Raw genomic sequence first — 24,712 nt, 5'->3', positions numbered from 1 at the left:
CTTCATTGTAAAGCGCTTTGGATAAAAAGCGCTTTATATAAGTCCAGTCCATTCACCATTACCATGAAGAGAGAGGGTGTTTTTGTATGGATCGTAGCGAGGCTGAGGTGTCTGGTTCTGGTTCTGTTTCCAGGGTTCTGTTGGTGACGTGGGAGCCGAGGGCACCGCTGGTACCGACGGCGCCAGGGTGAGTCATCTGCAGGGAAACGGACCGCTCCAAAGCCCGCTCAGCGGCCCAATCACAGGCTGAGGCATCTCAAAGCGGACTCTGTCTTCATAACTGTGGTTCATTTTATTGCACGTTCCTCAGAAACAGGACTAAGCTGGTTGTGGTTCAGGAACAGTGTTTGTTTGTTTCCATTTGCAGGGACTTCCTGGTACACTTGGACCAAATGGGCCTGCTGGACCCCACGGAGAAAAGGTGAGGCATGATGAAGATGATGATGATGATGATGGTGGTGGTGATGATGATGATGAAAGTGATGATGATGAAAGTGATGATGATGATGGTGATTATAAAAGTGATGATGATGATGATGAAAGTGATGATGGTGGTGATGATGATGAGGATGATGAAAGTGATGATGATGATGATGATGATGATGATGGTGGTGGTGATGATGATGATGATGATGATGATGATGATGGTGGTGGTGATGATGAAAGTGATGATGATGATGGTGATGATGAAATGATGATGATGATGAATGTGATGATGATGATGATGATGATGATTGTGATGATGATGATGATGATGAATGTGATGATGATGATGATGATGATAATGATGGAATGATGAAGATGATGATAATGATGGAATGATGAAGATGATGATGATGATGATGATGATGATGATGATGATAATGATGGAATGATGATGATGATGATGATGATGATGATGATGATGATGATGATGATGATGCTGTTCTTTGTTCCAGGGAGAATCTGGCGCTCAAGGGCCCCCAGGGCGGAGGGGGTCCAGAGCCATGGCGGTCAGTAGAGCGTTTACCATCAATAATACACATCATTCACATCCTGAGCCAAGGAACTGATCTGTGTGTTTGTGTTTCAGGGTTCTCCTGGGGAACCCGGTCCCACTGGTGCTGCTGGGTTCCCTGGTTCTCCTGTGAGTGGCGCCGTAACACTTCTGACACCAATGTAGCGTTGGGCCATAGAGGCCAGGATTGCTACCAAATAACAAATCACTACAATGATATACTGTGGATAGAAATACTGTTTGTCATGCTCGTATATTTTTATATGTAAAATAAAAAGTAAAGCAATTTTAAATGTTTAATTTATGGAATATTACCAAACATCTAATTGCCTAACCAGAGTGAGAGTGTGAGCTTGGGTGATACATCACAACACCAATTGTTTTGACATTTGAAAAAATCTTCTTCCAACCCCCCCTTCACCCGCAGGGTCCCGATGGTCAACCAGGGGTCAAAGGTGAGACTGGTGAAGGAGGCTCGAAGGGCGATGCCGGAGCCCCAGGACATCAGGGCACGGCCGGGAAAATAGGGACTCAGGTAAGCCCCGCCTCCTGGCGCTGTGTGGGACAAACATCCTTCCTTCCTGTCGTCGTTATCGGGCGGAAACCTTGTGTCTCAATTTGAGTGATTGATCTTATTATTATATTTTTTACATCAATTGGAAACTGGGACTCCCCTTTACAACCTCTGAGCCCCTCCCAGCCCCGGGACCAATCAAATGTATTCTAAACAACTCATCATATGTGATTTTATGTTCAAAAACATCTTTTCATGTTCGGAGGTGTAATACTGTTGTCGTCCACCAGGGGCCTGTCGGAGTGACCGGGCTGAAAGGGGGTAGAGGGACACAGGGGGCAGCGGTGAGTCAGGGGCCACGTTGCGCCGGGGGTCGTATTATGCGAGCGCCAGTGTGACGCACTGAAATTGAGCAATCGTCTCGGGCTGCGTTTCAGGGTGCATCTGGTTTCCCAGGATCCCCGGGAGGCGTCGGACCACCTGGTTCTGCTGTGAGTACCCCCCCCCACCCCCACCCCCCCCCCTCCGAATCCAACTCTTAAGCATCCCATTACACTCCTTTTGCGGGGAGATTTCATTGATCCGAGTTCCAGGGAAATTAGTTTAATTATAATGTTGCTTGGGGTCTGCCAAACGAACCGATATCTCCTTCACCCCGACGGCCTTGCGCTCTCACACACGGGCAGACAGCCAGGCGGGGGGACCGGAGTCACACATCTCTCCCTCTCCCTCGCAGGGTGCAGACGGGGCCGCCGGCCCTCTGGGGGAAACAGGCAAGTCGGGCCCCCGCGGGATCGTCGGGGAGAACGGGGGCGCCGGGCTCCAGGGGGACAGAGGAGCTCGCGGTGCGGCAGGAGGCCAAGGAGACAAAGGAGACTCCGGAGAGGACGGCCCAGGGGTACGAAAGGAGCGAGTTAACCGCAGTTCTGATTCTAAAACGCTCGCTGTGTTTTTAAGCTGATCTTTTTTGCTGACCTGTGTGAAATGTTTGTCGACTGCAGCTTTCTGGACTTCTGTCAGAGCCTTGGATGAACGCCTTGGTCTCGGGAAAATTTATGCTACGGCTAATTTTAATAATGTTGTGTTCTGTTCTCTGGCAGGGTCCAGACGGGCCTACGGGACCAGCTGGGACACCGGGTCAGAGAGGCCTTGTGGGTCTGTCAGGCCTGCGCGGAGAGAGGGGCATGATGGGACTTCCTGGTCCGGGGGTACGTACCCCCCTCAGTCCCGGGAACTCCAGTCAAATTGAATCAAATCGAATCTAATTGAATCAAATCTAAGTAGATTAAATTAAATTGAATCAAATGAAAGTTATGTCAAGGGTAATTTTGTGTGAATGACTCAGCAGCACACTAAAACTAGATTTGAAAACATTGTTTAGCTAATATAATCCGTATACAGTGATAATGTTATAATCCGTATACAGTGGTAATGTTATAATCCGTATACAGTGATAATGTTATAATCCGTATACAGTGATAATGTTATAATCCGTATACAGTGATAATGTTATAATCCGTATACAGTGATAATGTTATAATCCGTATACAGCGATAATGTTATAATCCGTATACAGTGATAATGTTATAATCCGTATACAGTGATAATGTTATAATCCGTATACAGTGATAATGTTATAATCCGTATACAGTGATAATATTATAATCCGTATACAGTGATAATATTATAATCCGTATACAGTGATAATGTTATAATCCGTATACAGTGATAATGTTATAATCCGTATACAGTGATAATGTTATAATCCGTATACAGTGATAATGTTATGCACAATGCTAGAAAGTGAGCTCATAAACTTTGTTACGACGGTGAATGGATGTGACTCGTCTCTTTCCTCAGGGGGCCCCTGGAAAGGAGGGAGCTCCGGGGACACGGGGAGGCAAAGGTCCCCCAGGGACGGTGGGCTTACCCGGGGCCAAGGGCCCGAGAGGAGACCCCGGTACCACGGTGGGTCGCTAGCTCTGCACTGTGCACCCGGGCTTCACTGGACATAACAGGGAGGGGGGAGAGAGAGATTAGAAAGCGTGTCGAGTATCGCGGCGTTGATTTCATGACGTGTGTGTGTGTGTGTGTGTGTGTGTGTGTGTGTGCAGGGAGTGGCCGGAGAGGACGGGACACCTGGGATGGACGGCATCTTGGGAGTCAGGGTGAGACCATCGGCTGGTCAGGCCCTCTGACGTAGCTGTAGGAAGCTCAAAACTGTGTGTGTGTGTGTGTGTGTGTGTGTGTGTGTGTGTGTGTGTGTGTGTGTGTGTGTGTTGCTTCCTGACTTAGGTCACATTTGGGGACAAATGTTGGACATGAACCAGTTGATTGGGGACGTCATGTCAAATTGGGTTTTGGGGTTGGGTTTGGGGTTATGGTAAGGGGATATGTGTGTGTGTGTGTGTGTGTGTGTGTGTGTGTGTGTGTGCGCGCGTGTGCGTGTGTCTGTCTGTGTGTGTGTGTGTGTGTGTGTCTGTCTGTGTGTGTGTGTGTGTGTGTGTGTGCGCACGCGTGTGTGTGTGTGTCCGTCTGTCTGTGTGTGTGTATGTGTCTGTGTGTGTGTGTGTGTGTGTATGTGTGTGTGTATGTGTCTGTGTGTGTGTGTGTGTCTGTGTGTGTGTGTGTGTGTGTGTATGTGTATGTGTCTGTGTGTGTGTGTCTGTATGTGTGTGTGTGTGTGTGTGTGTGTGTGTGTGTGTGTGTGCATATCTTAACCTGTCTGTCCCGTTGGTTTGCAGGGGGACAGAGGCAGCGCCGGCCCAGAAGGCCTTGCGGGGGCTCAGGGTTCCCCCGGATTTTCGGGCTCGGCTGGAACCCACGGAGGGCCCGGGAAGAGAGGGGCCAGCGTGAGTCCTCAGCCCAAACCTCCACCTGGCCCTTCCCCTACCTTTAGATCAGATTAGATTAGATTAGATTAGATTAGATTAGATTAGATTAGATTAGATTAGATTAGATTAGATTAGATTAGATTAGATTAGATTAGATATTGGCCAAGTACTGAAACTACAAAAGCCCAATGTCTTTCTGACGTTCTACCATTTTTACTGGAAGAGATGATAAATGCCTGTGAAATTCATGTTTGTAGCAGCTAAATATGTCCGTGGAAGATTTCTTTTTTTCAGCCGATATCTTAGTTAGAACAATATTGAACCAGCAAAGCAGTTTTGTGTTTATATGTGTGCTATTAATCAGTTATTGAAATCACACCATCTCTAGGGCTAGCTCCGGCTAGGAAAAAAATCTGGTTGCCTTTAGTAGAGTAGGTAGATTAGATAGATAGATAGATAGATAGATAGATAGATAGATAGATAGATAGATAGATAGATAGATAGATAGATAGATAGATAAGATAGATAAGATAGATAGATAGATAGATAGATAGAAAGATAGATAGGTAGGTAGGTAGATAAGATAGATAGATAGATAGATAGATAGATAGATAGATAGATAGATAGATAGATAGATAGATAGATAGATAGATAGATAGATAGATAGACAGACTAGGTAGCTGGTAATCTCACTTTATTTGTTTTTTGTCTGTTCAACGTTAGGGTGCACGAGGACCCCCTGGACCTCAGGGCACAGAAGGAGGGCGGGGAAAAGTGGTGAGTTGTGCCTTGAATCTGAATCTGAATCTGAATCTGAATCTGAATCTGAATATGAATATGAATCTGAATCTGAATCTGAATTTGAATCTGAATCTGAATTTGAATCTGAATCAGAATCAGAACTATACTGTACACTGCAGAAGCGCCTTGCCGTTAAAAAGCAACACGTCAAAATGGTGTGAATCAAAGGAATCCACTGACTAACCACACATTGGGTTGGGACCAGATTCAAATCTTCACTTTATAGTAATTGTATCGTAACTTCATATTAAAATTATTAATCATTATTTTATCACATTATTGGCAATTTAAGTAAGTACGTTTTATTTATATAGCGCTTCTCACAGAGAAGACTCACAATGTGCTTCCCACAGCTTAAAATAAATACAAAGAATCAACAAAATTAAACACAGTAAACAAGACAAACAGTCATAAACATACCGTCAAATTAATTTGACAAATGCCTGTCTAAACAGAAGCGTCTTTGACTATTTTGACTAGTGTGTGATTTTGACTTGTGTGTGTGTGATCCTAGGGGCCTCAAGGGCCAATGGGTGACAAGGGAGCCAAAGGAGACCAAGGAGACAGAGGTCAGAAAGGTCACAGAGGGTTCACTGGACTCCACGGCTTACCAGGGATTACCGTAAGCAAAGAAGCACACACTCAGACCAGGCCAGGTCAAGCCTGGCTTATGTGCGAGGCTGGCTTGTTCCTGTTCAGGACTGGTAGGACGGAAGCTAGTCACGCCACTGAAATAATGTGAATTGAGATGACCTGAAATATTGTCTGATAAATTAAGATAGATCCTGATCCCATACATGATCCTGATCCTGATCCTGATCCTGATCCTGATCCTGATCCCATACATGATCCTGATCCTGATCCCATACATGATCCTGATCCTGATCCTGATCCCATACATGATCCTGATCCTGATCCTGATCCCATACATGATCCTGATCCTGATCCTGATCCTGATCCTGATCCTGATCCTGATCCTGATCCTGATCCCATACATGATCCTGATCCTGATCCTGATCCCATACATGATCCTGATCCTGATCCCGTACATGATCCTGATCCTGATCCTGATCCCATACATGATCCTGATCCTCATCCCGTACAGTCGTATGGATCCAGAATGTTGAGCGGGTTGAAAGCTGACCCCTGACCCCTGACCCCCGGTCTTTCGTTCACCCGTAGGGACAAACAGGAGACGTGGGAGCGCGAGGAATCACTGGGCCAACCGGACAGAGAGTAAGTGCACTGAGCAGATCGGTAACAGCAGTAACGTGTGTGTGTGTGTGTGTGTGTGTGTTTACAGTGCGTTGTTCATCCATCTGCTGTATTTGTTGCTCCACCTAGGGCCCCCCTGGTGTGGTCGGCCCCCCAGGAAAGGAGGGGTACCCCGGGCACACCGGCCCCATGGGTCCCCCCGGTACCAGAGGAAGTACTGGTGACTTCGGACCAGAGGTCAGAACTTTCTAGAAGTCAAAGAATACGTTTTTGTCAGTTTTTCCCCCCAATATTGTGCAGCCCTACGGCGTTTCCATTTGTTGTGATAAATGGTTGAATCCATGGTGATGAGTGTGTTCCTGGCGTAACGTGTCTGTCGCTGGCGTTCCTGTTCTATTTTTAAGGGGCCTCCTGGAGAACCCGGCCCCCCGGGCCCCCCCGGTCCACAGGGCCGCCCCACCGCCGCGGTGGACGACCTCTACGGGAGCCTCTTCGACTACGACTCCGACGGCCCCCCTCCGCCTCCCGAGAAGTTCAGCCAGGACGATGCTGGAGCCGCCGCGGACGCCAAAGTGGACGCCAAAGTGGACGCCACCGCCTCAGACGCCGGACCCCTGCTTCTCCCCGAGTTCAACGAGGACGAGGCCCTCCCCCCCCCCGGCAACGCCCCGAACGTGGTCCGCGTGGACAAGGGTGTCCAGGCCACGCTGAAGACCCTCAGCGGACACCTCCAGAACCTCCGCAGTCCGGACGGCAGCCGCTCGAACCCGGCCCGGACCTGCCAGGACCTCAAGCAGTGTTACCCTCTCAAACGGAGCGGTGCGTGGCTTTAACGAGGGCGCAGTCACGCTTGTTTCACTTGAGATTATTTGGGATTAAATGCTTACATTTCTGCGTGTTGGTGCGTTTTTAACAATCACCGTCAGTGTGGCCGTTTCCCTACACGGATAACGGAATCCCAGAAATCACCGAAAAACTTCAAAGGGCAAAAATGTCTAGTGACGTCACTTTCACGTCAAGTCTTCTCCGCGATTTTCTTGCGGTATTTCCAGTACGTAGGAAACGGCTACACTGATGGTGATTTTTAAAAGGCCTACACACTGAATTTAAACATTTAATCCAAATAATATCTACTGAATCCTGGTTCCTTTAGCCGGCATTGTTGCTTGAGTACCTTTTTCACAGGACTGTGTTTGTAGTGTGTGTAGATCGTGGAAGAACCAACTTGTATACGTTGAAGTACTTATTTTATCTGATAGTCATACCACCATGACCTAATATTCTGGTGTTCATATGGGTTAGGTGAGTACTGGCTGGATCCCAACCAAGGTAACCCCAGAGATGCCATCAAGGTCTTCTGCAACATGGAGACCGGAGAGACGTGCGTCTCGGCCAACCCTGCTAGCATTCCACGGAAAACATGGTGGACCAAATCCACCCCCAGCCCCACTAAACCCTTGTGGTTCGGAGCCAACATGAACGGGGGAAGCAGGGTGAGTATGTGTGGAGCCCGTGTGCTTCGGCTCGCCGGGTTAGAACCCGCGTTTCCCGCTTGGGAGGCGGACGCGCTGGCAGTTGCGCCAATATGGACGTCCCTCTTGGCGCAACCGTCAGCGCTTCCGCCTCACAAGCGGGTAAACATGGGTTCGAATCCCGCCCTGGGCGAGCACTTAACATTGGTTACACACGCGACATAACAACAGACCTGACCTAACCCGAAAAAAGACAAATACTTGCTTTTTGAAAGCCTCAATTAACCAATTAACCCTAACGTACGATTTCAGTTCACCTACGGCAACAAAGAGGAGGAGCCTAACACAGTGGCCATTCAGATCAAGCTGATCCGCCTCCTGTCCAAAGAGTCGGCCCAGAAGGTCACCTTCCACTGCAAGAACAGCGTGGCCTACAAGGACGAGAAGACCAGCACCCTGAAGAAAGCCCTGGTCCTCAAGGGCTCCAACGGCCAGGAGATCCGGGCGCAGGGCAGCCTCCGTCTCAGATACACCGTCCTGGAGGACGGCTGCGCGGTACGTCTCCCGCTCCGGTGGAGCGCGGTTCTAGCTTAACGGAGTAATACTCTATGCTGATTGAATGTGACACTTGACAGTACTCTTCAGGCAACAACAAAACAAATGTCACTTTTTGTATTATTCAGTCGTTTAAAAGTATTTTAAAACGTATTTTTGCAGGTCTAAATTCCCCACTATAAAAGTTCACCCAGAATATGTAGGCATGGTCATGAGAACTGTCAATCAACTGATGTCATCAACTGATGACAGACCATGCCCCGCCCCCCACTTGTCAATCTGACTAGATGGCTGTCGCGCGGTGTCCTCATTTTTAAAAGTGTAAATCACGATATTACTCCTTTAAAGGCTTTACCGCAAGATTAGAATCAAATGTGCAACGTTAAAAATCAATTTGACATCTAGAGTATGCCAGTGGCAGCTGTCTCTCACTGGACTATGTGCTCAGGAAGTTGTACTGTAGGTGTATTAAATAACAACATTACACTAAATTACAGTCATTTAGCAAACGCTTTTATCCAAAGCGACTTAAAATTTAACGTAGGTAGCGGGGAGGCTGTGGCTCAGGAGGTAGAGCGGGTCGTCTAATGACCGCAGGGGTTGACGGTTCGATTCCCGGCTCCTCCTGTCCACATGTCGAAATGTCCTTGGGCAAAGACACTGAACCCCAAATTGCTCCGAATGAGCAAGCTAGCACCTTGAATGGCAGCTGGCGCCATTGGTGTGTGAATGTGTGTGTGAATGATTGTCTGTGTATAAAAGCACAGTCCATTGACCATTTACCAGGTAGTTAGTGTACTACTACTCACCAGAACTCAAACTCTCCTTTGTAAATAAGTGACTGAGAGCATAATCTAGTGATGAAGCCAAAGTTCATCGCAAAGAGGGTTGCAAAGACCAACAGGCAACTACTTGTTAAATGTCGGAAGAGAAAAACTAAGTTTGTAATGCATTGCAATGATATTTCTTCTTGTTCCTTCAGAAATCGAACGGTCTCTGGGGAAAGACGGTACTAGAGTACAGGACTCAGACGCCAGCCAGGCTGCCGATCGTAGACTTCGCCCCCATGGACGTCGGCAAGGCGGACCAGGAGTTCGGTCTGGACATTGGACCAGTGTGTTTCTCCTAAACTCAAAAAAAACATGGACAGATGTCAAAAAACCCTTTCAGGAGAGAATCTCCACCACCCCTCACCCCTGAAAGACGTCCTGTGTGTTGTGTTTCTGAATTTTAAAGTAAGATTTAAGATGCAGCCGTTTGCGGTGCCGTGTCTTCAGTCTGTGGTCAGTCTAATCTATGAACTAAACTGTACTCTCATGGTTGTAAGATGTCCCAAGCCAGCGAAGGGTCACAGTTTGTCCCGTAGACAGTGGAGTGACCTGCTGAAGGGGTCAGTCATGTACATAAGGTGTGGTGTGTCGGGCCTGCTGTTGAAATATTTATTGTGTCTCGTCAAGAAGTCTCAGTAAATTAAATGCATGCAGACGGGTGCAAGAAAGGGAACATTATGTCCCCGCGGTTTGATTAACTCTATATTTAAAAAAAAATACAATTGTTAGGTATTTTAAGAATTTGATGATTCAAGCTTGGAGAGAACAAGTTGCTGAAATCAAGCTATGCATATCAATGATTCCTTATTGTGACAAAAAAATGTAAATGCAACATAATAATGTAATGCAATTTGCTCCTCATTTCATAATTTCTGTTGATGGTTTTGTAATGATATGTTAAATAAAGAAGAAATGTCTCTCTTTTGACTGCTGAAGAAAAGATAAGATTCCAAGAGGACTGTGCCACGATCAAGCAAATAAAAATGTGACTATGTTGTTGAGATAATTAGATCATTAAATACTCCTATGACAGAAAGTGGATTTGAATAATTTGTCAGTTAAATGTCTATCATCAATTCATGGCCCCTCAGAAACCTGCCTACACAATTACATTTATTCCCAGATAGCAAGCGGATGTGTAATGATTCTGGGCCATATATGGGCCGGAACTAAGCCACAAGGGCCAGATCTGGCCTGTATCTGGCCCAGATCCGCTTGCTATCTGGGTTGTGTGCTGGAAGTGCTGAAAAACTGGGTTTTAACAGCCGTGCAGTCATACTTCCCTGTGTGTGTCATTGCTAACCTCTTCATGTTAAATAATCACAAAACAAGTCCCAAATATTAATCCGTTGGTACTTGAAAGGAGATATACTATATAATATTGCCGTTTTAAAACATTTTATTAAGTAAAGCCAGAGATCAAATTGAACCAATCAAGTCAACATTGTTGATTTGTTTATTGTTGATTGGTCATAGAGTGTGGTACTGTCATTAAAACATCAACCGAGAAAAAGAGCACTACCCAAATGTTTACAGAACAACTGTTGACGTTACTGTAGACATGAATATTAAATATTAGACATTTTCCATATTAATTGTTCCCTTTGATATACGCTGAATCTAGGCTCAAATAAAAGTACTTTTGTAGTCTGTCAGCAGGCTTTATACAGACATGTAGCTCTCAGGTCTAACCCTCAATGTCATGATTTAATGGAACACTAACAAACAAGCACATGTGCCAAAGGACCATTTAAAAGTGTCTAAACACAGTCACAACACAACATCCACAACCACAAAAAACAAGATTTTCTTTTTATTCCTTACAAAAATAGTAATCTAGTATTCATTTGCATTTACCTTGATCACAAGTGAATCAAAATCTTAGCTTGAACACAATTGAAGCACAACACAAATATAGACAAAGAGATCATCGTGGTGTCCGTATAAAAACACTTTTCTAAAAACGGAGGGTTGCTACCGTATCAGCAGCTGTACACAGGGGTCGTGTCCACAGGGTCCAGAGAGGAGACAGTGTCCTCCAGGGTTAGTCCTGTCCACAGGGTCCAGAGAGGAGACGGTGTCCACAGGGTCCAGAGAGGAGACGGTGTCCACAGGGTCCAGAGAGGAGACAGTGTCCTCCAGGGTTAGTCCTGTCCACAGGGTCCAGAGAGGAGACGGTGTCCTCCAGGGTTAGTCCTGTCCACAGGGTCCAGAGAGGAGACGGTGTCCACAGGGTCCAGAGAGGAGACAGTGTCCTCCAGGGTTAGTCCTGTCCACAGGGTCCAGAGAGGAGACGGTGTCCTCCAGGGTTAGTTCTGTCCACAGGGTCCAGAGAGGAGACGGTGTCCTCCAGGGTTAGTTCTGTCCACAGGGTCCAGAGAGGAGACGGTGTCCACAGGGTCCAGAGAGGAGACGGTGTCCACAGGGTCCAGAGAGGAGACGGTGTCCTCCAGGGTTAGTCCTGTCCACAGGGTCCAGAGAGGAGACAGTGTCCTCCAGGGTTAGTTCTGTCCACAGGGTCCAGAGAGGAGACGGTGTCCACAGGGTCCAGAGAGGAGACGGTGTCCACAGGGTCCAGAGAGGGGACGGTGTCCTCCAGGGTTAGTCCTGTCCACAGGGTCCAGAGAGGAGACGGTGTCCACAGGGTCCAGAGAGGAGACAGTGTCCTCCAGGGTTAGTCCTGTCCACAGGGTCCAGAGAGGAGACAGTGTCCTCCAGGGTTAGTTCTGTCCACAGGGTCCAGAGAGGAGACGGTGTCCACAGGGTCCAGAGAGGAGACGGTGTCCACAGGGTCCAGAGAGGGGACGGTGTCCTCCAGGGTTAGTCCTGTCCACAGGGTCCAGAGAGGAGACGGTGTCCACAGGGTCCAGAGAGGAGACGGTGTCCTCCAGGGTTAGTCCTGTCCACAGGGTCCAGAGAGGAGACGGTGTCCTCCAGGGTTAGTCCTGTCCACAGGGTCCAGAGAGGAGACAGTGTCCTCCAGGGTTAGTCCTGTCCACAGGGTCCAGAGAGGAGACGGTGTCCTCCAGGGTTAGTTCTGTCCACAGGGTCCAGAGAGGAGACGGTGTCCTCCAGGGTTAGTCCTGTCCACAGGGTCCAGAGAGGAGACAGTGTCCACAGGGTCCAGAGAGGAGACGGTGTCCTCCAGGGTTAGTCCTGTCCACAGGGTCCAGAGAGGAGACGGTGTCCTCCAGGGATGGTCGTTAGTCCTGTCCACAGGTAGCCTTGTGAGACCATCCTGATCTCGCAAGCTCACGTTGTTTCACTCCGCTCATGAGTCTGGCAAAGCTCGATAGAGATCCGTTTGTGCCCGATCAAAAAACGATCTGGCCAATTCAGCGTTCTTTGAGGAAATACTAGCAGCTACGCCAGGCGTGGTTTCAGTGTGATGACAGAGAGAAGCAACTGTTACTCATATCTAATCTGGATAGTATTTCTTCATTGAAAGAAGAGCAAAGAACGCCATTGAAGGTTTTTCTCAGTGGAAAATATGTTTTCACTCTCCACCCGACTGGCTTCGGTAAGAATTTGATTTACCTGTGATAGACGCTGATAGACAGATGGTTCATCCAATCACCTGCCGATTCGTTTTTGAAAATGCCCGCCCTTTTCCAAACAGTTTCCAACGGAACTTTCCCAGGTCGTTGAGTGAAACAAACCAATCAGAGAGAAGATGGTTTCCTCTAGGGTTAGTCGCTAGTCCACAGGGTCCAGACAGAAGATGGTTCCTCCAGGGCTAGTCGCTAGTCCACAGGGTCCAGACAGAAGATGGTTCCTCCAGGGCTAGTCGCTAGTCCACAGGGTCCAGACAGAAGATGGTTCCTCCAGGGCTAGTCGCTAGTCCACAGGGTCCAGACAGAAGATGGTTCCTCCAGGGCTAGTCGCTAGTCCACAGGGTCCAGACAGAAGATGGTTCCTCCAGGGCTAGTCGCTAGTCCACAGGGTCCAGACAGAAGATGGTTCCTCCAGGGTTAGTCGCTAGTCCACAGGGTCCAGACAGAAGATGGTTCCTCCAGGGCTAGTCGCTAGTCCACAGGGTCCAGACAGAAGATGGTTCCTCCAGGGCTAGACGCTAGTCCACAGGGTCCAGACAGAAGATGGTTCCTCCAGGGCTAGTCGCTAGTCCACAGGGTCCAGACAGAAGATGGTTCCTCCAGGGCTAGTCGCTAGTCCACAGGGTCCAGACAGAAGATGGTTCCTCCAGGGCTAGTCGCTAGTCCACAGGGTCCAGACAGAAGATGGTTCCTCCAGGGCTAGTCGCTAGTCCACAGGGTCCAGACAGAAGACGGTCTCCTCTAGGATTATTCCCGTATCGAACCCCTCCTTTACAATGAGACGACAAAAACTAAGATTAGTGAAAAGCAGCTTTCAGCCGACAAAGTGCACATTTATTATAAGTGTTTGTACGTATGATATTTTTGTATACAAAGTGTGTTACAACATTGGTGCACACCGTACCTATGACACTAATGCTAATGTATACCTTATAACAAAGGTGTGGATGTAAATGTTACAGAATGGGAATAAAGTACATTGTATTCTTGGATTTACAAAACCATGAACATGTAGAGTAGTCAGGGACATTCACAAAGGTCATGAAACATCATAAAGCTGATGTGTGAAGATGCAGACTGAGTTGGAATTCATTCATTCATTCATTCATTCATTCATTCATTCATTCATTCATTCATTCATTCATTCACACATCAAAGCAGGCCTGGGGTATCCACAAAGCGGGTTTAGTGAAAACTCTGATTTTGCTAACCCTGAGATTCAATTCAATTCAGAGGTTTTCACTCAACATGCTTTCTGGAATACCCCCCTGAATGAAAATGTCATGCGTTACTATTTATAAATCACCACAAATGAGGACCCCATGCAGAACCACATAAAGGTATTGAGCAGAGCCATAGAGAGAACGTATTCGGGAGTTGTGTTTAGAAATCGAAGTAGAAATCAATGTGTGTGCCCTCTGTGACTGGAATAGTCAATTATTAACATCAAGCAGACTTTGGTCAATGAGTAATTTGTATGCTTACAAGGAAAGCTTACAAAGAAGTTAATTTGCTTGAGTCTGCCGAGACCAGCAAATGATAGAGTTTGCTGTTTTAAGGCATTCTGACCTACTGTATCGACTGTATCTACTGTATAACTCTGCTGTCAGAGACAATGGGAAACACAAAGCAGCAAATTTAAAAACCCAGGTGAAAGTTTACTAACCATCGTTGACGCTGCACATTGGAAAGAAAGAGCTGGGTTACATACACACACACCCCTAACGTTCACAATCATGGAACTGACGTCTGACAACAACTGCTGAATGCAAAATGTTCGATCTTGTCCAATGGCATCAAAATATCTGTACTCCCTAGCTTGCTGAGCACAAAACAAGATGGCCGACTGTGTACAGACCTGAATCTCATTCAGTTTAGACTGGATGTCTGGAGGGAAGTCCGTTGTGCTGCAGAGGAAGGGGTCGAAGGGCGACGCCCCGAACGCGTCCGTATCTACAGAGAAGGAGGGATGAAACAACATGGAGGAGAGAAGGAAGGAGGGCAGCTTCTATCCATCCATCCATCCATCCATCCATCCATCCATCCATCCATCCATCCATCCATCCATCCTTCCCTCCATCCATCCACCCATCCATCCATCCATCCATCCATCCATCCATCCATCCATCCCTCCATCCCTCCATTTATCCATTTATCCATCCATCCATCCATCCCTCCATTTATCCATCCATCCATCCATCCATCCACCCATCCCTCCCTCCCTCCCTCCCTCCCTCCCTCCCTCCACCCATCCCTCCCTCCCTCCCTCCCTCCCTCCCTCCCTCCCTCCCTCCCTCCCTCCCTCCCTCCCTCCCTCCCTCCCTCCCTCCCTCCCTCCCTCCATCCATCCCTCCATCCCTCCATCCATCCATCCATCCATCCATCCATCCATCCATCCATCCATCCATCCATCCATCCATCCACCCATCCATCCACCCATCCATCCATCCACCCACCCACTCTTCCATCCATCCATCCCTCCCTCCCTCCCTCCCTCCCTCCCTCCCTCCCTCCCTCCCTCCCTCCCTCCCTCCCTCCCTCCCTCCCTCCATCCCTCCATCCATCCCTCCCTCCCTCCCTCCCTCCCTCCATCCATCCATCCCTCCATCCCCCCATGCTGGATAAAGGACCCACGGTGCATCGGAGTGGGATACTCACCTCCATCTTGAGGTGGATGGGATGGAGGCACGGGGGAGGGGCAGCAGCCGTTCACTCCGGGGGGCGCGGAGGAGAACGGGACCATGTCAAAGACGTCGGTGAGCACAACCTCCGACTGGCTACTTCCTGACTAAAGGGGGAGGGGCATAACAGTCAAAATAAGGAAGTGCCACCGGTCGTTATGAACCCATTACACTCTTGATTTGCTATATTCATGGCAGGATTGTCACGGTGATAAATGTATACCTAGACATGGAGAAATGTCAGTGTGACACATGACACCTTAATGTCTTTCACTCAAGTGACAAAAAGGGGCCAAAATCCAGTAATTGTGAGAGAAAATAACAGCAAATCAAAGACACACACGCACAGATGAAGAAAAAGAGGAAGGAAGCAAGAAGAAGGAACAGATTCTTGATTACTCGAGGCTGAGGTGCTCGGCAGCCATTTTGTATCTCTGAGGGCGGCGGGGTTAGTAGGCCGGCTGAGACACCGGACTCTGGAGAGCTGGCAGGGGTTAGAGAGACAGAGGACGTCTCCAGACAGGACAGGGACATCAGGCTGCCGCGCCAGAACCCCGACGAGGGCGTCTGCAGCACGTAGGCCCCGTTAGCCGAGGTCAAGGGCAGCAGCTGAAGAGAGAGTCAATCAGACGTGAGCCTCACATACACTGATTCAGGTAACATGCAACATCTACCTAACAAGCAACAAACAACAACAAAACAACAAACAAACAAAACATTAGGATATAAATAATAGAAAAATGGTCAACAGTAAAAAACGAAAGAAAAAACCATTGATACTGTTTAAAAAACAAAACAGAAAACAAGAAAATAACTACAGTAGATACAACTATTATACAACTATTATACAACTATTATACAACTATTATACAGCTATTATACAACCATTATACAACTATTATACAACTATTATACAACTATTATACAGCTATTATACAACTATTATACAACTATTATACAACTATTATACAACTATTAAAGAGCTATTATACAACTATTAAACAGCTATTATACAACTATTATACAACTATTATACAACTATTATACAACTATTATACAACTATTATACAGCTATTATACAACTATTATACAACTATTATACAACTATTATACAACTATTATACAGCTATTATACAACTATTATACAACTATTATACAACTATTATACAGCTATTATACAGCTATTATACAGCTATTATACAGCTATACAACTATCATATTGTATACATCTATCAGATCCAACTCTGAGACACAGAGGAAAGAGGAAACATGTGAGAATGAAGTGCTGTTATGAATGACCACGCTGTACCGGTGAGTCCCTTAACTGCTCCTCAAGATCTTGAAGTAGCTGTTTTAATTTGGAGTTTTCCGTTTCCAGATCTTGAATCTAAAATACCCAAAACATATGTTGTTGTTGTTGTTAATATTCATACAGTGTAAATATTAGTAATTTCAGTTCAGTTCAGAAATAACATTGGATAATATATGTAGTGCCTAAAGCCAGACTGGCGTGAATGTACTGTACAAAGTCAATAATACATTTCAAACAGACGGAAGATATAAATCATTCAACACTCCACTGGAAAACTCGGTCTCCTGTGCATTGGAAGAAATGCATTTTCTGTTCGAGTTTGAATTGATTAAGGAAGTACATGTAAGAGTGAGTTGAATTATGATGTAGGATCGATCGTACTCTTTTCTGCAAGCTGCCAATCTGCTTCCTGGTCTCCACGTCTTTGCCCCCGGTCTCCAAGAACTTCCTGTACGCCAAGTCAAAAGCTCGACCAATGGTAACAGTGATCTCTCCCGCCTGCAACCCAGTGTGTCACGGGGCATCAAACAATTGGTTAAAATCACATCTTAAACCCAAAAAAAACAATCAATCAACCATCAATGACTGTGCTACATTACAAGCAGTCTGACTCAACGGATGTAGGGTTTGGGAACTAAGCCTTGTCATTCGTTTATGACTGCCCTATCAGAGGCGGAGAAATCTGTTGTCCGGCCAATCAGATTCAATCCAGACTACGTGAAACAACAACCTAGCAACCGCTCCGCTGAAGACGATTGTGATTGGTTTAAAGAAATACATCACATCACATCCGTCACACGCTCTTGCAGATTCATGCTCTACAACATCAGGAGGATTTTCCTTTTCCTCACTGATGAAACGGCGCAGGTGCTCATCCAGGCCCTGGTCATCTCCCGCCTGGACTACTACAACTCCCTCCTCGCTGGGGCCCCGGCGTCAGCCATTAAACCTCTGGAACTTGTCCAGAAAGCTGCTGCTCACCTGGTGTTCAACCACCCCAAGTTCTCCCACACAGCTTCTCTTCTCCGTTCTCTACACTGGCTCCCTGTAAGCAACTCGCATCCAGTTCAAAACTCTGGTACTAGCCTACAGGGCAGTGAAAGGAACAGCCCCCTCCTACCTCCAGGCCATGGTCAAGCCCATACACCTCCTCCCAACTGCTACGCTCTGCTACCTCGGGGTGACTGGTTGCCCCGTCACTCCGAGGCCCCTGCGGTCGATCGATACGGTCACGGCTCTTCTTTGTCCTGGCCCCGCAGTGGTGGAACGAACTGCCCACTGATGTCAGGACAGCAGAGTCGCTGCCCATCTTTCCTCGCAGACTCAAAACTGATCTCTTCAAGAAGTACTACAACAATCCTCCCTCTTAAGCACTTATTGTATGTTAGATTGCTATTCCTGCACTTTGCCTTCAGTACTAGATTATGCTCTTAGTCACTTGTTTTAGAAAGGAGATGCATTTGCGAATTCTGGCAAGTAGTAGTACATTGGCTTTTCCTACATTAAATGCAATTATTGCTAGTCGCCTTGGTTAAAAGCGTCTGCTAAATGACTGTAATGTAATGTAAAATATCCCCCCCCCCCACCCCCAAATGGTAATGAGTCCAGACAGAACTTTCTCCAGCACTGGCACAGCGTAAACGAAGTGTGGAGATAGATAGGTCTGGTTATGTAGAAGTGTGGAGATAGATAGGTCTGGTTATGTAGAAGTGTGGAGATAGATAGTTCTGGTTATGTAGAAGTGTGGAGATAGATAGGTCTGGCTATGTAGAAGTGTAGAGATAGATAGGTCTGGCTATGTAGAAGTGTGGAGATAGATAGGTCTGGCTATGTAGAAGTGTGGAGATAGATAGGTCTGGATATGTAGAAGTGTGGAGATAGATAGGTCTGGTTATGTAGAAGTGTAGAGATAGATAGGTCTGGTTATGTAGAAGTGTGGAGATAGATAGGTCTGGTTATGTAGAAGTGTAGAGATAGATAGGTCTGGTTATGTAGAAGTGTAGAGATAGATAGGTCTGGTTATGTAGAAGTGTGGAGATAGATAGGTCTGGTTATGTAGAAGTGTGGAGATAGATAGGTCTGGTTATGTAGAAGTGTGGAGATAGATAGGTGTGGATATGTAGAAGTGTGGAGATAGATAGGTCTGGATATGTAGAAGTGTGGAGATAGATAGGTCTGGTTATGTAGAAGTGTGGGGATAGATAGGTCTGGCTATGTAGAAGTGTGGAGATAGATAGGCCTGGTTATGTAGAAGTGTGGAGATAGATAGGTCTGGTTATGTAGAAGTGTGGAGATAGATAGGTCTGGCTATGTAGAAGTGTAGAGATAGATAGGTCTGATTATGTAGAAGTGTGGAGATAGATAGGTCTGGTTATGTAGAAGTGTGGAGATAGATAGGTCTGGTTATGTAGAAGTGTGGAGATAGATAGGTCTGGTTATGTAGAAGTGTGGAGATAGGTCTGGTTATGTAGAAGTGTGGAGATAGATAGGTCTGGTTATGTAGAAGTGTAGAGATAGATAGGTCTGGTTATGTAGAAGTGTGGAGATAGGTCTGGTTATGTAGAAGTGTGGAGATAGATATGTCTGGTTATGTAGAAGTGTGGAGATAGATATGTCTGGTTATGTAGAAGTGTGGAGATAGATAGGTCTGGCTATGTAGAATAGAAATGTAGAGATAGATAGGTCTGGCTATGCGAGACTACAAGCAATACAATCAATCAATGTGTAAAAAACACTATAGCTGGGACTCTATGGGTTTTTTATCATGTTGTTGAGGTCACCTCAACACCTACTCAACTGCACTGCCTATTTCTTCTTTTCTTTTTAACTAGTGTGAGTTTCCCTCCAGCTGTGGCCCCCCGACACACACTTCCTCAACTCAAACAGCCTTCGACGAAACTCGGAGAAGACAGGCTGCTATCTGCAATGAATCAAACACAGACGCGGCAGAACCACCTAGCAAACCACCCAGCAGGAAACCAGGCAGGGATACATGGCTCCTCTCTTACACATTTCTCACTGTCGAACACGTAGCAGAGGTGTTTTTTAGAGTCCGGCTCTGTGCAGATGAAGGTGAAGATCCTCTTGTCTGTCTTGTCGTCGGCGCAGAAGGAAATCCGATGCAACTGGCAATTGTGCTGCACGTCCTGAATGAATCAGAATGAATTAATCAAAAACATGGGTTTATTCCATGATGAACTGGACTGGTTTTAGGTGATGATAATGTTTCAGATAACAGATGATGATGATTATAATTTTTCAGATAACAGATGATGATAATGTTTCAGATAATAGATGATGATAACGTTTCAGATAATAGATGATGATAACGTTTCAGATAACAGATGATGGTAATGTTTCAGATACCAGATAATGTATGCATGGATGACAATAGTAAACTAATACTAAACTCACTCACTTTAGTCTTGGGATCTAATACTTTCACACCATAGATTGATATCTGCAGCTCCACTTTGGGTGTTTTGTGTCCCTCTGATTTCTTGATGTGTCTCTGAAACTGAACGATTGAAACACAAACCGTTATCTTAGGAGTGAAGCCATGCCACCCTGCTCTGCCACCGCCCAATTTGTCGCTAATTTAAACCTCAATAAAAAAAAGAGTCCCCGATATTCTCGAATGAATCTCGTGGACAGATTAGCGTTGGTCTGGTCACACCTTCAGCTTTCTCACAGCCACCCTCACGACATCGGTGCCTTTTGCTTGATCCACCTCCGTCACCCCAAGAAACTGAAACACACACACACACACACACACACACACACACACACACACACACACACACACACACACACACACACACACACACACTCAAGATTCCAGATGAGTTGAAAACAACCAATAGATGGCGCCATTCCCTTATATATAATATGTGTGAGGTAGGTTATCTATCATAACCATATCAGATTTCTGTTATGAATATATATTATGATCACTGTGTTTACAGGTCATCCCAACGACAGTCTTCTCCTGACGGCCATGCTGAGAGAACTAGGGTGGCCCGTACGCTAGAGCCTGCCTACCTTGGCGTTGTATGTCATGTGATTCTTGGTCAAGCACTCTGGCGGTGACATCGCTGTTTTATCTGAATAAGACGAGAGTTAAAGTCTGGTAAACAGGCACATTACAGCAGAGCTAAAACACTACAGGCTACAGAGACAAAGATAGAGTTATGGCTGCACAAAGAGTCATTATGGGTGCACTTTTAGTGGCAACATATAGTACCAGCACTCAGAGCGTACTAAATGTAGAAAATGTACTTAAGTATACTTAGACACTAATAGGAAATTGATGTAAAAATCAGGAAGTCTGCACTTTCAAAAATAAGTATATTGTAATTGCAACCTTGACTAAAAGATCTATACTGCACCATAATCTAGGACCCATTAAATGTTCAGCTACCCAGCTATCATTACTACCCGTCGTTATCATAATGAACTATTCAAGGAATCTTTCCACATAAGTTCATTTTACAATTATCATGTTCATTATATTCCCCAGGCTGGATGGTGAATATTGAACAGGACGGGGATATGCCACGCCCTTGGGTGGCTGATCACTTCCTAATAGTTTGATGTTTCACTGAGAGGAGGCAGGAAATAACAGCTATCTCAGCCTTCAGCTGCCGCAATCACAATCTCATTTGGTAAACAAACGACAGTTCGATCGCAGTTTAATGATGCTGAGCCGAGTTCTGTCTCGTCTTTTTATAGGAATGAAAGATTTGTGACCGGACCGTGGGGGCGATGGGAGGTATACAGTAAGTGGTTGTTTTAGAAAGGAGATGCATTTGTGAGTTTTGTACTTTTCTTCTCCGTTCTCTACACTGGCTCCCTGTAAGCAACTCGCATCCTGTTCAAAACTCTGGCGCTAGCCTACAGGGCAATGAAAGGAACAGCCCCCTCCTACCTCCAGGCCATGGTCAAATCCTACACCCCCTCCCGACCGCTACGCTCTGCTACCTCGGGGCGACTGGCTGCCCCGTCACTCCGAGGCCCCTGCGGTCGATCGACACGGTCACGGCTCTTCTCTGTCCTGGCCCCGCAGTGGTGGAACGAACTGCCCACTGACGTCAGGACAGCAGAGTCGCTGCCCATCTTTCACCACAGGCTCAAAACTCATCTCTTCAAGAAGTACAACAATCCTCCCTCTTAATATATTTTAAATTGCGATTCTTGCACTTTGTCTTCAGCATTAGATTATGCTCTTAGTCACTTGTTTAGAAAGGAGATGCACTTGTGAGTTCTGGCAAGTACAGTAGTAATACATTGGCTTTTCCTACGTTAAATGCAATTATTGTAAGTCGCTTTGGATAAAAGCGTCTGCTAAATGACTGTAAAGTAATGTAATGTAATAAGCTTTTGCAGTGTACGCTGGTTTTTGGGCAGTGTGTGTGCTGGGCGGTTGGTGACCACAGGACTGTGAGGAAGAGGAAGGGCTTGTCCTGTATTAGAGAGCTCCAGCCCCCGGGGTGGGAAGGTAGGGTGCCAGGGGGCGTCCTCCTCCCAGGACCCAAACCGAGCGGCCGGTGAAAAACGCGTTTAGAAGACGAGAAAAAAATAAAATAAACGCTCATGAGACGAGAAAAGATGGACGTGGATCTCGGTTGCCGAGTAACAGTCTCTTACCTTTTCTCCTGCTGAAGGGTCGGTTCATCCTGGGGGATTCTGGGAAAGGCTCAGGTCTGGTTCAGCTCTGGATCAGCTCTGGTTCAGCTCTGGTTCAGCTCTGGTTCAGCTCTGGTTCTGCTCTGGTTCAGCTCTGGCTCAGCTCTGGTTCAGCTCTGGATCAGCTCTGGTTCAGCTCTGGTTCAGCTCTGGTTCAGCTCTGGATCAGCTCTGGTTCAGGTCTGGTTCAGGTCTGGTTCAGCTCTGGTTCAGCTCTGGTTCAGGTCTGGTTCAGCTCTGGTTCAGCTCTGGTTCAGCTCTGGTTCAGCTCTGGCTCAGCTCTGGTTCAGCTCTGGTTCAGGTCTGGTTCAGCTCTGGTTCAACTCTGGTTCAGCTCTGGTTCAGCTCTGGTTCAGCTCTGGCTCAGCTCTGGTTCAGCTCTGGTTCAGCTCTGGCTCTGCTCTGGTTCAGGTCTGGTTCAGGTCTGGTTCAGCTCTGGTTCAGCTCTGGTTCAGGTCTGGTTCAGCTCTGGCGCAGCTCTGACAGGAAGAGAGAGAGCACTCAAGGTCGGGGCGAGCTGGACAGCAGACAGACGTCTAAATCGGTTTGTCTCGGTAAGATGGAGGAGGAATGAGAAACGCAGCGACGAATGAATAGAGACACCAGGGAGAGAGAGACCAGGGAGAGAGAGAACAGGGAGAGAGAGATCAGGGAGAGAGAGATCAGGGAGAGAGAGACCAGGGAGAGAGAGATCAGGGAGAGAGAGACCAGGGAGAGAGAGAACAGGGAGAGAGACCAGGGAGAGAGAGATCAGGGAGAGAGAGATCAGGGAGAGAGAGATCAGGGAGAGAGAGATCAGGGAGAGAGAGACCAGGGAGAGAGAGACCAGGGAGAGAGAGATCAGGGAGAGAGAGATCAGGGAGAGAGAGATCTGGGAGAGAGAGACCAGGGAGAGAGAGACCAGGGAGAGAGAGAACAGGGAGAGAGAGATCAGGGAGAGAGAGACCAGGGAGAGAGAGACCAGGGAGAGAGAGATCAGGGAGAGAGAGATCAGGGAGAGAGAGAACAGGGAGAGAGAGATCAGGGAGAGAGAGACCAGGGAGAGAGAGATCAGGGAGAGAGAGATCAGGGAGAGAGAGATCAGGGAGAGAGAGATCAGGGAGAGAGAGACCAGGGAGAGAGAGATCAGGGAGAGAGAGACCAGGGAGAGAGAGATCAGTCAGGTTTGTTAAGGTAACGGTGGGGTGGTTCACAGGGAGAGAGAGATGGAGACTGACATACAGCACGCGCACACACACACATACATACATAAATACATACACACACACACACAGACACACATACATAAATACATACACACACACACAAATGCATACACACACACACACACACACACACATACATAAATACATACACACACACACACACACACACACACATACATAAATACATACACACACACACACACACGCATACATACACACACACACACACAAACACACACACACACACACACAAACACACATACTGTACAGCCACAACAACAACTACTATTCCAACATAATGATTTTTTAATAATGTGAGAACAAAGGCTGGTTAATTTGCTGATCCTGCAGTATGTGGAGCCGTCCTGTTTCCCATGGATGGAAGCCCACACAGCCACAGGCCAAAACAAAACACAAGAACCGTTCCAGCCCCTCCGTAAACACAACCACAATCACACAACACACTAAGCAGGCGCACAAAAGTGTTGAGAACATGTTTTCCTCGACATTGTTTTCTTTTGTCGAGCACAAAATGTCTTAATGAAACATTCCTTTGGGTTTATGCCGACCCATGGGCTCAACAGACTGCTAAGCTCAAGCCAGAGCTGGACTTCGAACAGAAAGATCGTGTTGATTATCCCAGAAAAACTCTCTCTCTGTCTCCTTGTTCCTTTTTTGTGTCTTTTACACACACACACACACACACACACACACACACACACACACACACACACACACACACACACACACACACACACACACACACAAACCTTGTCCATCTTGTTTTTTGTTAATTGTATTTAGATAGGGCCCCGGATGCCTTCTGAGCCCAAGGCAGAGAGTTCTTTCCTTAGTACATTTGTTATTTCTTGGCTGAGCGAAGTTCTTTGCTCATTAATAATTCATGACTGGTCAAACTCAGGTTGTCCCTCAGTGAGAGAGAGAGAGAGAGAGACTGCTGTTGCTGCTGCAGCCTTGTGAGACCGTCCTGAAGTTCAGTTCACGTTGTTACTGGCAAACCAGTCTGGATACTCTCCATAGAGAACAGTTTGAGCCC

At 46.8% G+C, this 24,712-nt stretch overlaps 2 protein-coding genes across 2 annotated transcripts; one reads left to right on the top strand and one right to left on the bottom strand.

Annotated features, from left to right (window-relative positions):
• Positions 1 to 392: 392 nt before the first annotated feature.
• Positions 393 to 9,517, top strand: LOC311322069 (uncharacterized protein; the record flags this gene model as incomplete). Its single annotated transcript, XM_084454079.1, has 15 exons — positions 393 to 421; positions 1,073 to 1,126; positions 1,425 to 1,506; positions 1,968 to 2,002; positions 2,248 to 2,409; positions 2,612 to 2,666; positions 3,372 to 3,479; positions 4,256 to 4,363; positions 5,661 to 5,768; positions 6,329 to 6,382; positions 6,491 to 6,598; positions 6,766 to 7,180; positions 7,664 to 7,854; positions 8,146 to 8,388; positions 9,371 to 9,517. 15 exons carry the CDS (start codon positions 393 to 395, stop codon positions 9,515 to 9,517), a joined length of 1,899 nt encoding a protein of 632 aa, XP_084310205.1.
• A 1,675-nt stretch (positions 9,518 to 11,192) lies between these two features.
• Positions 11,193 to 22,541, bottom strand: gulp1b (GULP PTB domain containing engulfment adaptor 1b; the record flags this gene model as incomplete). The annotated part of the gene is made up of 11 exons (XM_084454078.1): positions 22,412 to 22,541; positions 20,807 to 20,868; positions 20,442 to 20,513; positions 20,184 to 20,282; positions 19,774 to 19,911; positions 17,147 to 17,263; positions 16,763 to 16,840; positions 15,853 to 16,062; positions 15,431 to 15,560; positions 14,631 to 14,725; positions 11,193 to 11,207 (listed from the first exon to the last, which is right to left on the bottom strand). The coding sequence occupies exons 1-11, from the start codon at positions 22,437 to 22,439 to the stop codon at positions 11,193 to 11,195; spliced, it is 1,044 nt and encodes a 347-aa protein (XP_084310204.1). The 5' UTR covers positions 22,440 to 22,541.
• Positions 22,542 to 24,712: the final 2,171 nt, after the last annotated feature.

The sequence above is a fragment of the Borostomias antarcticus genome (genome assembly GCF_949987555.1).
Source record: "Borostomias antarcticus genome assembly, chromosome: 19".
In the NCBI taxonomy this organism is placed as follows: domain Eukaryota; kingdom Metazoa; phylum Chordata; class Actinopteri; order Stomiiformes; family Stomiidae; genus Borostomias; species Borostomias antarcticus.
The sequence above is the reverse complement of the archived record's forward strand: the minus strand, read 5'-3'. Positions and strand labels throughout refer to the sequence as shown.